This window comes from Laetiporus sulphureus, assembly GCF_001632365.1.
Source record: "Laetiporus sulphureus 93-53 unplaced genomic scaffold LAESUscaffold_1, whole genome shotgun sequence".
In the NCBI taxonomy this organism is placed as follows: Eukaryota; Fungi; Basidiomycota; class Agaricomycetes; order Polyporales; family Laetiporaceae; genus Laetiporus; species Laetiporus sulphureus.
This window is the reverse complement of record NW_024468510.1, coordinates 764,979-779,325: the sequence shown is the minus strand read 5'-3', so window position 1 is coordinate 779,325 and position 14,347 is coordinate 764,979. Positions and strand designations below refer to the sequence as shown.

The 14,347-nt window shown below is 55.9% G+C and overlaps 5 protein-coding genes across 5 annotated transcripts; 4 read left to right on the top strand and 1 right to left on the bottom strand.

Annotated features, from left to right (window-relative positions):
- Positions 1–438: 438 nt before the first annotated feature.
- On the top strand, positions 439–1,739 carry LAESUDRAFT_638635 (uncharacterized protein; the record flags this gene model as incomplete). Its single annotated transcript, XM_040903480.1, has 6 exons — positions 439–551; positions 605–721; positions 779–1,059; positions 1,096–1,253; positions 1,327–1,503; positions 1,554–1,739. Coding segments are annotated over 6 exons (1,032 nt in total), but the record flags the coding sequence as incomplete, so codon positions are not given.
- A 2,800-nt stretch (positions 1,740–4,539) lies between these two features.
- On the top strand, positions 4,540–5,960 carry LAESUDRAFT_719059 (proline-specific peptidase). The gene is made up of 3 exons (XM_040907556.1): positions 4,540–5,243; positions 5,293–5,459; positions 5,521–5,960. Exons 1-3 carry the CDS (start codon positions 4,671–4,673, stop codon positions 5,879–5,881), a joined length of 1,101 nt encoding a protein of 366 aa, XP_040770262.1. The 5' UTR covers positions 4,540–4,670; the 3' UTR covers positions 5,882–5,960.
- Positions 5,961–8,857: 2,897 nt separating this feature from the next.
- LAESUDRAFT_733361 (uncharacterized protein) lies at positions 8,858–11,172 on the top strand (the record flags this gene model as incomplete). Its single annotated transcript, XM_040910420.1, has 5 exons — positions 8,858–9,601; positions 9,728–9,854; positions 9,976–10,120; positions 10,176–10,985; positions 11,142–11,172. 5 exons carry the CDS (start codon positions 8,858–8,860, stop codon positions 11,170–11,172), a joined length of 1,857 nt encoding a protein of 618 aa, XP_040770261.1.
- Positions 11,173–11,569: 397 nt separating this feature from the next.
- On the top strand, positions 11,570–12,399 carry LAESUDRAFT_14697 (uncharacterized protein). The gene is made up of 3 exons (XM_040901349.1): positions 11,570–11,765; positions 11,821–11,948; positions 12,022–12,399. Exons 1-3 carry the CDS (start codon positions 11,658–11,660, stop codon positions 12,173–12,175), a joined length of 390 nt encoding a protein of 129 aa, XP_040770260.1. The 5' UTR covers positions 11,570–11,657; the 3' UTR covers positions 12,176–12,399.
- A 204-nt stretch (positions 12,400–12,603) lies between these two features.
- LAESUDRAFT_689532 (uncharacterized protein) lies at positions 12,604–13,911 on the bottom strand (the record flags this gene model as incomplete). The annotated part of the gene is made up of 9 exons (XM_040906024.1): positions 13,847–13,911; positions 13,681–13,796; positions 13,526–13,623; positions 13,381–13,469; positions 13,148–13,266; positions 13,073–13,088; positions 12,965–13,019; positions 12,864–12,895; positions 12,604–12,796 (listed from the first exon to the last, which is right to left on the bottom strand). The coding sequence occupies exons 2-9, from the start codon at positions 13,751–13,753 to the stop codon at positions 12,604–12,606; spliced, it is 675 nt and encodes a 224-aa protein (XP_040770259.1). The 5' UTR covers positions 13,754–13,796; positions 13,847–13,911.
- Positions 13,912–14,347: the final 436 nt, after the last annotated feature.

Below are 14,347 nucleotides of genomic sequence, written 5' to 3'. Positions count from 1 at the left end.
GCCAGTCAGGACGCGTCCAGCCGGCGCCGTCCATACGTTCTCGTGTTCTGGTTCATCCGACATGCATTCCCTCCCGTATCTATTGACTCAGCAATCTTCAGCTGATTTCTCGGATAGTCTCGCCGCTGCGCACTGCCGCAGACCGCACTTCTTTGTCTAGGTTCCCCAGCTGGCTGTTGGTATCATCCTTCTGGGGAATAGCCGTACAAAGTCCTCGTGGCGTTTACACGCCCATTCACGTCTTTTCCAACCTTGAATAACGGCAAAATCTCCTGTTCTACGCGTCGACCGTCTGGCTCGACCATCGGAAGCTCTCCTCTCAGCACGAAAATGAGCAACGGACAGGCCCAGACGTCCCCGGCTAGTCCTGTGAGTTGACCCTCGCACGGAGCTCGTCTATATCTCGCGCTGGGCTGAACGTGACTATAGCAAATTGTCAGCGACAGTTCACCGCCCATCGGCAGGCCAGTCCGCTTCTCGACAGGTCCAATGGCCGGTATCGCTCTTCGCGCGGAGTTGGACGAATTACAGAAGGCGAACTTGGGCCGCAGGTGAGTACACAATCACTAGATGCCAAAGCCGCGTCTTACTTCGCGTGTGACAGATTTGCCTGGAAGGATAAGAGAACGCTCGATCCACCACCTGTCGTACGGTTGAGGCTGTTCGAAGTGAATGAAGTAGACGCATATAGACGGAGAGAGCAGGAGATCCGTGGCGACTTGTGAGCCTTCCGCATTTCGAGTGACGTCGTCGGGAGCCTACGTACTCAATTCTCCAGAGAGACAAAATGTCATGGCTTCGTCTGTCAAGCAGATCTATTCCCGATACCGGAAGAATATTACGTTCAGAGCGCGCAGACCGAGTCCTTGGGTGCCTCGACCAAGTCGGGAACTTCGACAGCTGAAATACAACGCGTCATTCCTGTAATGTCGCCTTCAAATCAACGTCTTTGCCCGCACAGAGCCGTAACCCGATTCACATCCGAATGGGGGTCCGGGCCATCGCACGCGCCTCGAAAGCCGGCCTCACGTCCTCGAGGGGCCGCCACGGCACCCGCTGGTTCGAAGAATTCGCTGAAACGGGACAGCACCCCAGCCACTGCGACCCTTGCACACACCGACGTTGTTGCTCATCTAGGCCAACACACCATCACAGAATGTTCTTCCTGCACACCGACCCTCGCAGGCGCAAAATTCGTATCCCCATCGTGCATTGACTACAAAGGTTCGAGCACGCTGATATTCGTTTACTCGGTGTGTCTTAAGTCAGTCTGCACATGAGCTCTGACTGACTGCGACACGTACTTGCCTGGTTATCGACGTACAGGACCTGGCGGTACGAATGACAGGTACATTCATACTGCGTTACCGGGTCTTCAACGTGCTTTCGGTACCCGCAGACATGAGCATGTTACCCGTTCTCGCAGAATGCTACGGGGGATGCTTCAAAGTCTACTCGACGAAAGACTTTCCGGGACTACCTCCGTCGACTGAGTTGACAAAGGTATGTCTCGCTCATCCTAGTGGATTTCGTGTCGCTCAGATCGACAACAGTACATTTCGCTCTTCGGGGTGCGCTTGAACTCGCGCGAGCACGAACGGAAGAGACGGAAGAAGGCAAGCCCATCATCCGATGCCAAGCCATCTTCTCGTATTGCCACCAGTTCTTCTCGAACCGTACCCTCGTCTCCGCCTTCTCCGGCATGCTCTGACTCTTGCGAGTTGAGCGATGTCGATTGATGCCGGTCTCTATATGTGGATCGTTCGATTTCGTAATTTATATGCCCCATTCTGCTTCGCTACGTCGGTATTCGTCTCATCCGACCGGGTCCCAGGCATAGCATCTGCACGTCAGGATGCACGACCAAAGGATGAGCTGCAGTTCCTCCTGTCCAATATAGGTGATGAAGAGCCGTCATCAAGGCAGGAAGTATCTGCTACACTGTCACGCCACTCAGCAGTCTGGCTGGATGTTGTCGCTTGTTACGCCGTTGTCCCTCGACGTAACAGCCATCCACGGAGCCTAGAGTAGGGGGTCTGCTGTGGTTTTCTCCGTGATGAAAGCATCCGAGATCCGACATGCGGGACCTACTAGTGCCCAGCATTGATCGCAGATGATAGATGATCGACTCCGTTCTCGAGGCTTCAGGGGCTCGCTCGTCATACCTATGAAAAGGCATTGCTTCAGTTCTGGAGTTCTTCTCGATTTTTCAGGAGTGCAGGAGCGCGGTGTGCACGTAGATCCCATATGTCGCCGACTTCGTCCCCATCCTGTTTAACATCGCCATAGTCCTGTCAGATGTATCTTCAATCTGCCCCGATGCATCGGTGGATGCGTATACGGGACAAACATGTCAAATTTTTCACCGGCTCAAGAAACTGCAGGACATGGACCGGCCCCAAGAGCCGGCTGCCTGGCTCGCTGTCAGATGCATTCACAAAATCCTCCTCAACTCAAAATTTTCAGGAGTCAACATGAAGCGCCCCTCGCGCGCGGCTCAATCGGGCGATGCGGCGGACGCATCATTTCAGCCGTGTAGCGCCCAGGGTTCCACGCCGACACCAATGGACCGTATATTTATGCCGTCCACTTGCGCATTCAATCGGTTGCTTCATGTTGTTTCTGTCTCCTCATCCATGCCCGCTTTCGCATTTCTGTATTCGGCAGGGCAATTGACAAGCCTGTTAGGCTTCTCGCACAGTTCGGTGCTACTCCAACACCGATGCAGGCGATATATACGCGGCCAAATTTTTATCTTTTCGTTGTGTTTGTCGCCCATGGTCCTGCCGCTTCGACGAAAAAACTTCTCACCTTGCTTATTGATAAAACTCGTTTATCAGTGACCACTCCCATTTCAATCTCAAGACGGACTTCAACAACAAGCCAGGCATTTTCGGTTGGCAACGGAACTTAGTGGACAGGCCTATAGGTCGGCGCTTAACGATTGTCACCCTAGAAAACAATTGGCTCATGCCAAGCGCCTCTTGTCATATGTCGCTCGAGCAAGCCAGTCGGGGCTCCCTGCCCATGAGCAGTTCCGTACCTTTCCTCGCTGGAAGTGTCGTTGACATGACCCTCCATGCTGAGCTTGAAGAGTGGCAAAAGGGCCGCAGGCCGGCGTATACCGTATCGCCGCTGAACAAGCAAATGACAGGCGCTGGCATAATTCTCAACGGCGTCCGAAACAACCGGCGGCCCGTCCACCCGCCGCCCGTTTTGCGTTTGAGTTTTTTTTTAGAAGTATTTGATCAAAACACGCTGAACAGAGTATATCCCAACTTTGGAGGACCTGTGAGTCTCTCGCGCATCCCATGGTACGCGGTAATTAATTATCTCTTTACAGAGCCTGAGCTTTGGCTTTCCATGACAAAGTATTATTTTACTATTCCCTAGAGACAATTTATTGAGCAGTCTCCATATTTCGCACTCATCTAATGGTTGAGGGCAACCGATCAAAATAAACACGAGCGGTCCCTGTTCCACATTCTTCTGAGCTTTTCCATGCCCAAACTGTTTCGGCATCGAATTTACTCCTATATCGGCCGCCTAATGGTCATAGCACTCCGAAACTCCATCTTCGCGTTCAAAGCTGACGGTCTCAGTGTTCATTGGTCGAGACCCAAGCATGTAGGAATGTTCATGTCTTACTGATGCTCTTGTGGGCTCACGTTCTTCAGTACATCTTGCCTTGACTACCGAAGGGAGAATACTGTGATGTTCATATTTTCGGTGCGTCGCCCCTCGACAAACCTTGAAGTCGAGGGATTTCACTAATGGTCTGTCGTGCGGAGGCGATATTTGACGTCCAGAATCTAACGGTCAAGTTGATGGAAACGTGCGTCCCACGTTACTGCGTCTCGGACATCTTCTCAACAGCATCCGGCCAAACTTTCATTTCCATTATCATAGTGCTACGGCGAGTCTTTTTGAGTGTAATTGGTAAGGACGTGTACGGTTACCTGCTTCACGGGCCGGCGGTGACAAAGTCCGTCATTTCTGTTTTAATCTGTTATTTGCACATCGTCAATATATTTGTCGGAAGTCCAACTGCGAAATGGCATGTAAATACAATGCGATACCTTGTCCTTATCAGCTGAATCTGATCTGTCAGGGTCTCGAGGGCAGTCATCTCTATCACAATCGAGTTCTCTGCCAGCTGAGCACTGGGGCCCGAGGCCTGGGATCCTGCATACCGTAGTGTTTGCGATCTATATAAACTTGTATGTACACGTACGTGCTTTTGTCGACTCCTCTGAATAAATTTATTGTGCTATTCCTCCGAACGAAGAGGGAAACCATTTCAATACTTTGATACATGGTTGTTGAGCGGATCGCCTTCAAGCGAAATGCTTGGCGCTGAGATTCTGCTAGTACACTGTAGTCCTCTCGACCTTCATGTATGCATGCTAGAAGCAATTTAATCTCTTGCGCGTGAAACTTCATTGTGCTTTTCATGGACACGATGAGATGGACGATCGATCCAGGCTGTATTTCGATCGCATTGAAGGTGCGCGGCGCGCGCTACCACTGCGCGAGTCGGGCGTATCCATCGCTAGCAGTATATACGTAGCTCTTTAGCAGCAAAGTCCCAGCGATGAGAAGGTCCACGGGTGGCCACTGGCGGATATGCTCGCAGCAGAGACCGACGGGCCCAGGTCCCCCCTGATCCTATGCTGCTGCTGACCGTGATAAACAGTCTCCATCCGACACTCTCGCTCGCACTGTTCGGATTCCGCACCCCTGCGCTCAAGATGTCCACTGCGCCGGTAACCGAGGGCCTCGTGTACTTCGCCGTACCCGCGGCACACAAGACATGCCGCACGTTCTACAAGATCTTCGGCGACCTCCGCGCGGGCGCGCCCCCGCTCGTCGTGCTGCACGGCGGGCCGGGCGCGACGCACAGCTACATGCTCGCGCTCGCGGACCTCGCGCGTGCGGTCCCCGTCGTCCTCTATGACCAGCTCGGCTGCGGGCAGTCCACGCGCCTCCAGGAGAAGGCGGGCGACGGCGCGTTCTGGAGCGTGCAGCTGTTCGTGGACGAGTTTCATAATCTGCTGGAACACTTGAAGATCGAGGAGTATGATGTGTTGGGGCATTCGTGGGGCGCGATGCTTGCGGCGGAGATTGCGGTGCGAAAGCCGGGCGGGCTGAGGAGGCTTGTGTTGTCGTCGGGCCCGGCGTCGATGGATCTGTGGGTGCAGGCGACGAGGAATATTTTGAGGCAGCTGCCGGAGGATGTCCAGGTGCGTCTGTGCTGCTTGTGCATGAAATGACGCTGATGTGCGTTCACAGGAAACTATCTATAAACACGAGAGTGCGGGGACGTTCGGGTCGCCTGAATACAAAGCAGCGATGGAGGAGTTCAACAAGCGGTTCGTTTGTCGGCTGGATCCCATCCCAGCCGAGGTACAGGAGACGTTCAAGCAGCTCGAGGAAGACCCAACTGTCTATGGGACTATGTACGTCTGGACACTCCTATCTCGCGAACCGCGCGACTAACTGTAAGTCTGGCGCATGCAGGGAGGGCCCTTCCGAGTTCACGATAACCGGCACGTTGAAGACGTGGAACATCATCCCCTCGCTTCCCAAGATCTCCGTCCCCACGCTGCTCACGAACGGCGGCTTGGACGAGGCGCAGGACATCGTCATCGAGCCGTTCTTCGCGGCGATCGACAAGGTGAAGTGGCGCACGTTCGCACGGAGCGCGCACATGGCGCACTGGGAGGAGCGCGAGGAGTTCATGCGTGTCGTCGAGGACTTCCTGACGATGCGGTTCGCGGGGGAAGAAAGGGGGGAGGATGAAAAGAACGATGAGAAAGACGTGGTGGTGGAGGATGTCGATCAAGTTTCGTGTGCGGAGAGATGTGGTTTTATTTGCTGAGTAGGATCGTGTACGAGAATTGTAGTTATAATGTGTATAACTAGTCAGACCGTCCAGACTTGCAAGAGGGATTCGTGCGCATTCGCTGAGCGTCGGAATCAGACCGCGATGGTGCGTCGCACATATTTTGCCAGAAGTCTCAGATAGATAATGTCGTGATGGCATGCTATATTTATGGGGAGACGACGTAACAGCCCGTCGGACGATGGATTCTCTCAATACAAACCGTGGATTGAAAACCATGAGGGCCATCAGACACAAGGGATTTGAGGTCACCAAAAATATATTCTGCGGACGTCGACAGGTACATCTACAACCCAGCCAGCAGACGAGCCATAGCTTTGCGCTGACTCGAAGCTGATTCCGTGTCCCGCTGTAAACTCCCGTCCCAGAGACAGATAGCGAACACGGAGCAACGCTATCTCCCCGCACAACAACCCCGCCGCTGCACGAAAGGCAAGCACGAGCAGCCTGTGTGCACGCGCACAACGCGATGTTCCAGACACAAAATGCCGTAGCAGCACAGAGCAAGCGCATCTGCCGCACGAACAGCCGCATTTAGAGATCCACAGAAGTCCGAAAGACACGGCATACGCGCCTTTCCGCGCGTCGCAGACGGGGGAAAGGCGTTGACGTAGAGAGATTCGTCCGCACCTTGATTGACGGCGCCAGCCACTTGTAGAGGAAAATGTCCGGGGGTGAATGCCATATCTCTTACACTAATATTTGGTATTAGAGTATCCACGCTGAGGAAAAAGCGACATTAGCGTGCCTGCGGAGACTCCTGGAGAATCCTGCGCCAGTCTCGTCACAGCATTCGTTATGGCAAGCGAGAGCAGCATTTCAAAGGCGTGACCGCGTGCACACTTTTCCCTCGAAATGTGCGTAGGCACGCGTCGTCCATGTTGCCCGGGATGTTACGGTATACGTCGTGCTCGCTGGTCCGCGAAGGGCGTTCACAGAGGGGGGGAGGGGGGAGCGCACCACAGCCGAGCACTCTTTGATACGCATGTATATCGGATGCCGGAGAAGGAACAGCATCTGCGCGTGCCAACGATGTCTGCCGGCCGGGATCGCGGTGAAAAGGAAAAAAAGGCAACGCGATCCTCACAAGTGAAATGGCCCAACTTTCAGGGACGTGAGCCGGCACCGCGGCATGACCTGTTCCACACGAGGCGTCGCGGGGCAAGCGGCCTGCCGTGATGCATTCGTGCCACCCGGGCATCAAATCGAGCAGCAGCGGGGAATATTACTTTTGGACACATACCGTATGTCCGCGGAGGCTGCAGCGTTTGCGTCGACTCCGCTACCGTGAGGCCGCGTTGACCTTACCTTCCAGCAAGACTAGCGTCGACCCCATCCTGTGAAGGGGTGGAAATGCACGATGATGCTTGGAGCTCGAATATCTGCTGCACTGGAGAGCGGTGGGGAAAGAGGGCCGATGATGGGGCGCTCTCTGTATCGAAGATTTGATGCGGGATAGAGCTGCAGTACTTGAAATTTTGCCTTGGAGATCCGATTGAGAAAGAGGATGATAATCGGGTGTAGGACTAGGAGGCTTCAAGGCGCGGATCGGATCCGTAATGCAGAGGTGCAGGGTCACATAGTACCGGGTGGACTAACACCAAAAAATTAAAGTTTCGAAATAAGTTCTGGATGCATGAATATAATGCAGTGCAGCTCCGCGGTGTCCGAGTGTCGCACTGGTATCATCGTTAATTTGCGGTCTCCACGGCGCGAACCACTGTTCCCGAACTGGCGGGAGCGCGCCGCACCGGCGTGGAGATTCGTGTCCCTGGGCACTGAGCACCGGACCGCGAACGAGCCAGAAATGTAGCCTCGAGATCCGTGGTTACCAGCGGCGCAAATTGCAATGACGCAGGGCGAGTGACGTGCAGGATGTCACACACCTGAATCGGGCAGCGTTCCTGCCTTTGGGCGCGTCCCCGAAATCACGGTAACTTTTTGAGTGAGCGGGGAGGGAGGGTCGAGTGCCATACACGTCCTAATCGGTGTTGTCAACGAAATCAAGGCAATCTGGAAGCTGATATGCGCGCGCGATGGTGTCCCTGAGCCGATGAGCGGGGTCTTGTCACGACTTTGGGTTAGGATCCGCGTGCGTGAAGGCGTCCGATGGGCGGAGTTGCGGCCGCGTCTCAGTGCGAGGTATGACGCGCTGGCATGGGAGTCGCGAGAGAGGACGCACACCACGGTCGATGCTCCATGCTGTATGCAGAGAGCCAGATGTGGCGTTAGTCGTTTGGGATCGAGCGCCGAGGGGCGATGGTGATGCCAGCTTACGTACGGACTTTGTGCTGCGACGCCCATTGGCTGCGGAGGGCGGCGTGAAGACCTTGTGGCCAGTGACGAGCGGCGCGGGAGAAGCGGGGGACGTAAGCAGATGGTCATTACGGGCGGGCATCAAATTTAGAGATAGGCGGGCAGCGGACTGGATGGAGCAGGGAGAGGACGTATGGCCAACCGGGGCAGGGAATGGCCAACCGGGGCAGTGGTGGGAGGATCGCAGGGTAAACAGTTATCCGGCGCCTGGGTTAGCGAGCCGCGTTCATGCGAGCGATCCACTCTCAAATGGCGTACAACGCCCGATCCCCTCCCCTCCATCTCGTCGCCGTTCTTTCTTGCGCCTGCATGAACCGCCAGCGCGCCACGCCGGGTAAGCCGCACGATGCCGCCCCCTCAGAGGACGTGCCGGCCGCGATGGAACGCGCCGATCGTGAGGGGCATCGACGATCAACAGCGGGCAGCTCTTGCAGCGGCCCCAGCGCACGCCTGCGATCCGCCGCCTCACGCCATCCGTCCTCCTCCCCATCGCCGTCGGCACCCAGCTCTCCATGCGAGACTCGTCCCCCGCCCACGCCCATCAGCCCACACACTGTCCCTCTTCCTCCAACCCCCATCTCCCCCGCCCCTCCACACGTCCCGCTCCCTCCCGCCACAGCGGCACCACCGAGCTCCATGGTCCCCCCGCCCTCGCCGACGCCCGACGCCGTCCTCCCGCTCCTCCACTGCCCCATCTGCCACCCTTCCCGCCCCCTCTCCGTGCCCCTCACCCTCCGCTGCGGCCACACCGTCTGCGCAGAACATCTCCACGGCGACCCCCTCACCCGCTGCCCCCTCCCCACCTGCTCCGGTGCGCCTGCGCCCACCACCCTCGCACCCCATCCTGACTCTGGCGTCACCCTCGTCCCGCCTCCCGCCCATTTTCGCCACAGCCAACGCGAGGACGACGCCCCGGATCTCCTCGCCCACGCCCATGTCGACATCACCGTGAACAAGCTCCTCGGCCTCGTCCAGCGCGCGCAGGCATGGTTTGAAGAGGGAGACGAGCGAGTCCCCGCTTTCGAGGCATCGGATACGGAGAGTGAAAGCGAAGGCGAGCGAGTGGACGATCCAACTGAGGGTCTCTACTACGACCCTCCCGAGGCATCATCCTCGAACACCGACCAACCCTCCCACAGCGTCGCAGGCCCCTCTACCTCACGACCGCGCTCCCCCTCCCCAACTTATTCTCCACCTCGACCGCGTAAACGCCGCCGCCGCCTCCACCCGCCTCCACCCGCTTCTCGGCGCCCCACCGATCGCGAACGGGAACGCGAGCGCGACCCTGCCGCGCGTTTCGAGAAGGAGCTCCTTGCCGAGCTGACGTGCGAGATCTGCTTCGCGCTGCTTCTGCAGCCAGTCACGACGCCGTGCCAACATGTGGGTGCCCATCTCTCCATTCATTCCACACTTCATTATTTCTGGCAACGTATTCAATCGCCTTCGCTCGCGTACATTCATATTGATTCCCATGCTAACTACTCCCTCTCTGCTGTCCGCCCACAGACATTCTGCGCGAGCTGTCTACACCGCGCGCTCGACCACAGCAGCGCGTGCCCGCTCTGCCGCACCGCTCTCCCAGATTATACCTACTTCCAGGAGCACCCGTGCAACCGGGTCGTTCTCGCGATACGTGAGTCGGCCATCATCTTTTGTCGTGCCTATGCTGAATTACGCCGGATGGGTTTGTGCATTCTCACGGCGTGTTTCATATTTGCGGGCTTGGCGTGATCGGACCATATGCGCGTGCGCAGTGTTGAAGGCGTTCCCGGGCGCGTATGAGGAACGGCGCGCAGCGCTTGAGGCGGAAGAGCGAGATGCACGGCTCGACACGCCTGTGTTTGTGTGTCAGCTGAGCTTCCCGGGCATGCCGACGATGCTACACTTTTTTGAACCCAGGTAAGTTCGCGATGTCCTGTGCGTGCACGCGGAGGCTGAATACGGGCGCACATAGGTACCGTCTGATGCTCCGCCGGTGTCTCGCAACGCCCAATCCGCGCTTCGGGATGATCCCACCGCCGCGCGCGGCTCCCTCCGCTGCGTCCTATGCCGTACCCCGATCTACTGCCTCCGCCGCATCCGCCTCTACGTCGACGGCAAATTTGCCCTCTGCGGCGGGCAACCCCGCGCCGGTGGCGCAGTCGACGGGGAACGAGTACGGGACGATGTTGGAGATACGGAACGTGCAGATGCTGCCGGACGGGCGGAGCGTGGTGGAGACGTGGGGTGCGTGGCGGTTTCGGATCGTGGAACGGGGAACACTGGATGGGTATGTGGTGGCGAGGGTGGAGCGGGTGGATGATTGGGAAGAGGAAGAGGCGGATGGGGGAGCGGGCGAGGGACGATCTGGGACGGGAGGTGCGAGTGATGGGGCTGGGGACGCGGTTTCGGAAGGTGGGGGAAGGGATGCGGAAGGGGGAGGAGGAGCGAGAGGGAGAGGCATCGGGGAGAGGTCCAGGGCGCGGACGAATGCGGACTTGATGGCGACGTGCCATGCGTTTCTGGACGAGCTGCGTGCGGGGACGCCGTGGGTCGTGCACCAGCTGAATACGGCGTACGTGCCGATGCCGGAGGACCCGGCGGCGTTCAGTTTCTGGATGGGCGCGGTGAGTTCTTCTCCCTGTACGAGTGCGCTTCCAGCTAATCAAGCGGGACAGCTCCTGCCGATCGACGAGCACGAAAAGGCGAAGCTCCTCCCGATCCGCTCAGCGCGCCTTCGTCTACGGCTCGTCGTGCACTGGATCGAGCAGCTGCAGAGCAACTGGTGAGTCGCGAGCCCTCTCACCCCCACGCTCTTCCCTCCCCTCGTCCTCCCTCCTTTCCCCACTGCGACACATCCTTTGTAACCCATACCCGACGAACCTGACCGGGCCATTCTCCCTTAAGGGCCCGTTCTTATGCGTCTGCGTCCCGCCTGCAGGTGGTTCTCTGGTGGCTGCGTCGTGTGCTGATACGCGCGATGCTCGTGGGCGTTGGACCGTGGCCGTATGCGTTTGTGGGCGCGCTGCTTGCGGTGTTCGTTGCGCAGGCGGCGGTGGGGGGTGTTGGAGAGCGTCCGGCGGTGGGCGGGCCGTGAGGATGAGAGTGCGAGTTGGGTAGGTGGGTCGCACGTTACTAGTACGCATGGTTGTTTGGTCGGATAGAGCGCACGGTGGTGGTTTCGAGCGGCCGCTGGGTCGTCTCGGTCATCGTCATGTTATCTGGTGTTACTGGAATCTCTTGTATTTACATGCATACGCTAATCCTTCTCTGGATCACATGTGATGGTTGGCTTTTGACAGGTTTTTGCGTGCTGAGACGATATTGATGATGCATGTTCTGTTGATCGTTTGTGAACTCGTGCGTTTTGTCTGACGTCCGCCCGCGTACAGCGCTGAACGGTATCGGTACTTGTCTCATGGTCGATGACGCCCGCCGCTAGAAGCAATGGACGTTGATGTGCGGTCCATCAATTACTCGGGCTCGGCGTTCGACGTTCAACGTTCAGGCTGCGGGGAAGAAGCGGTCGGCGCTCGGCACGCACTGCATTACGTGGATTTTGTTCGTGAGTAGAATCGAAGCACCGTCTCAAGCGCGTACTGATGCCGGCCACCGAGCAGCTAAGTGCGATGTCTTCCAGTTCTGCTAGTTCTGCAGTGATGAATATATGCGAGTCGCCCGCTTCGATCGGCCGCTCAGAACTCTCGCTTTCCGCGCGAAATATGCGAGCGAGTCATCGGCTATTATGGTACCTTTTTTTTGGCGCGAACGTCGGAAGACTTTGCTGAAACGCGCGCTCGTCTGCTGGGTCTGATACCCAGGGAGCCGAGCAGTCTTCCTGGAGAGTCTCAACCTCGCAGCAAGGGCGTTCGTACCGCGGCCGTGCCTCGCTGCCCTGTCCATCTGCAGCTACGTGAAGTTCATGCTTCATCGACGTTCATATCCTGCTACACTCGCTTTGTGGCAATCCGATGATGCATTATATATGCGCCCGAGAGGGCAACATTTATGACCTGATTATCTAAGTGTATACGCCTCTATACAGCTTTGTCCTCTCCAGACAGCCAAAAAAGGGGGGGACAACGATATTACGGTGAACAGTCTGTGATTGGCTCTTTTGCGCAACTTGGATGCAAAACAATTGGCGCATGCATTCAATTATGCATCAAGAACCAACGAGATGAGCAAAAAAGGTCCGAAGCCGGTACAGGCGCTCACTGAAATCCCCTAGGCTGGAATCCCCTGGCAGTTATCTATCTGTGACTGGGGAGTACAAGAAGGATAGAAGTGAGACGGGTATCGTACACCAGGTCAACGGACTGTGGTGTGACAGGCAAGGGCAAAGACCGTGCGGGCTGGATCATGCGAAGAATTTGAAGATCATGGCTTCAGGCCGGTATTTTTCACACCACAGACCGCTGCATGTCGCTCACGCTTTGCCCGCTTTCTGTGGCAAAGACGATCGTCTCAGTCGCTTGGAGCTGGAACGACTCAGAGGCCTGCATGTGCTCCGCTTCTGCCAATACTGCGGCATCGCTTCGCTGGGACACCTTGCGGAGGTCGAGGATGAAGTGTGATGTCAGCGTTGCGGTGATTCTGCAGCGTTACGTGCGTATTAGCACAGCGATGATAGACCATGGTGGTAAAAAGGAAGAGCACGTACATGGCGATCCAGGTCGATACGGGCTCAACATACTGATGGGAATAATCACGCCACAGTGAGGGTGAAGGCTGGCCTATGGAGTGGAAGAGAAAGGCAATCACCTTCCAGGTGTGCCAGAGCATGGCCAGGCTGACGAAGTTCGTGATAAAGAGTAGACTGTGCAGTACCTGTTGAGGCCGATGAACCGCTAGAATCAGACCTTCACTCACGCGAAGTACAGACAGCCTGCAAAGGCCATAGATTAGCCCCTCAGGAGGACGATATTACGGGCAAAGGAGGCCTACTATCTCTGTTGAGGACAACAGTAATCAACGAACCATTCATAGATCTGGTCTTGTGCCATGTAGCGAGGAATACGGTGGCATCCAGGATCAATGCGGTTGCCCTACCGCCGATCATAACTTTACAGGAGTATATATCAGTCTCTATCTTCTCTGTTTGAATTGTGGATAAAAGCTACAAACATCTGTACAGATCGCTCAGCTATCAGAACAAAATGGACAAGGCAGAGTCGTACCTCGTGCTGTTGACAGATGTGGTTATTGCACAACCTCCAGATGGTATAGGTAGTCGGAAGTAGTCGGGTGCAGAATGAAGGAAAATGTACTGGAAAGGATGCGTCAGCTGTCTTCAGATTGCATTGATTGATCCGCTATGCTCACAAGACAGAATACAGGGTTGATCTGCCCTATAGCGAGTGCAATCCAAAAAAGTGTCTTGCTATAATCGAAGATTGCATAAACGCGCAGAGCGGCGAAGTCTATAGGACATTCATAGGTTTTAGAACAAACTATCATGATACACAGAGCTGTCTCACATGCAGCACCACATAGGACAGTCGTGTTGAAAGCCATTTCTACCTTCACTATGATTGCGCAGCTGTTCAACATACATTGTACTCAGCCGATCCACTTGCGATTGGCGCACGTACCTCTACGTGGTGTTCAGCTCAACTAGGATACAAGAGCATGAAAATAACTCACACTGGCCGCTGCTGACTGAGTTATCCACGGAAGGCACTTCAATATCGTTGTGGGAACGATGGACAGCGAACAGTATCGAAGCACGTAGAAAAGCACCGTAAGTCCAGACAGCTTAGCAGACCAAGCATATCGGACCTCGTGATGGAACGTCAAGCAATAGTCGTAGCAACAAAATACTGAAGCCCTGGTCAATACCACACAGAATGGCAAGATGCATGAGCCACGTACCCGCAGCTGCAAGATATAGGTATTGCGAGAAAATGAGGCTACATGTCGATATGGGATCAACATTAGTCGCGACTGAATTGGGCACAAACGAGACACTTGCTGTTTGAGCGTCTCCGCATCCAATCCGTGTAATGCCGCGACAGCCGACATATCGAGTCCTAGTCTGGTCACAACGTAAGACAGCAGGGTGTGGAAGAAGTCTCTATCCCTAAGATACTGAGCTCTATAAATTAGCCCACAAGCGCCGAACCTTATGAAGCTGTCATCATGATA

Coding starts and splice junctions, on each gene's coding strand:
- LAESUDRAFT_719059 (XM_040907556.1), top strand. CDS start 4,671: ATGCTGCTGCTGACCGTGATAAACAGTCTCCATCCGACACTCTCGCTC. Junction 5,244..5,292: donor AGCTGCCGGAGGATGTCCAG/GTGCGTCTGTGC, acceptor GTGCGTTCACAG/GAAACTATCTATAAACACGA. Junction 5,460..5,520: donor CCAACTGTCTATGGGACTAT/GTACGTCTGGAC, acceptor TGGCGCATGCAG/GGAGGGCCCTTCCGAGTTCA.
- LAESUDRAFT_14697 (XM_040901349.1), top strand. CDS start 11,658: ATGTGCGGTCCATCAATTACTCGGGCTCGGCGTTCGACGTTCAACGTT. Junction 11,766..11,820: donor GCATTACGTGGATTTTGTTC/GTGAGTAGAATC, acceptor GCCACCGAGCAG/CTAAGTGCGATGTCTTCCAG. Junction 11,949..12,021: donor GCGAGTCATCGGCTATTATG/GTACCTTTTTTT, acceptor TCTGATACCCAG/GGAGCCGAGCAGTCTTCCTG.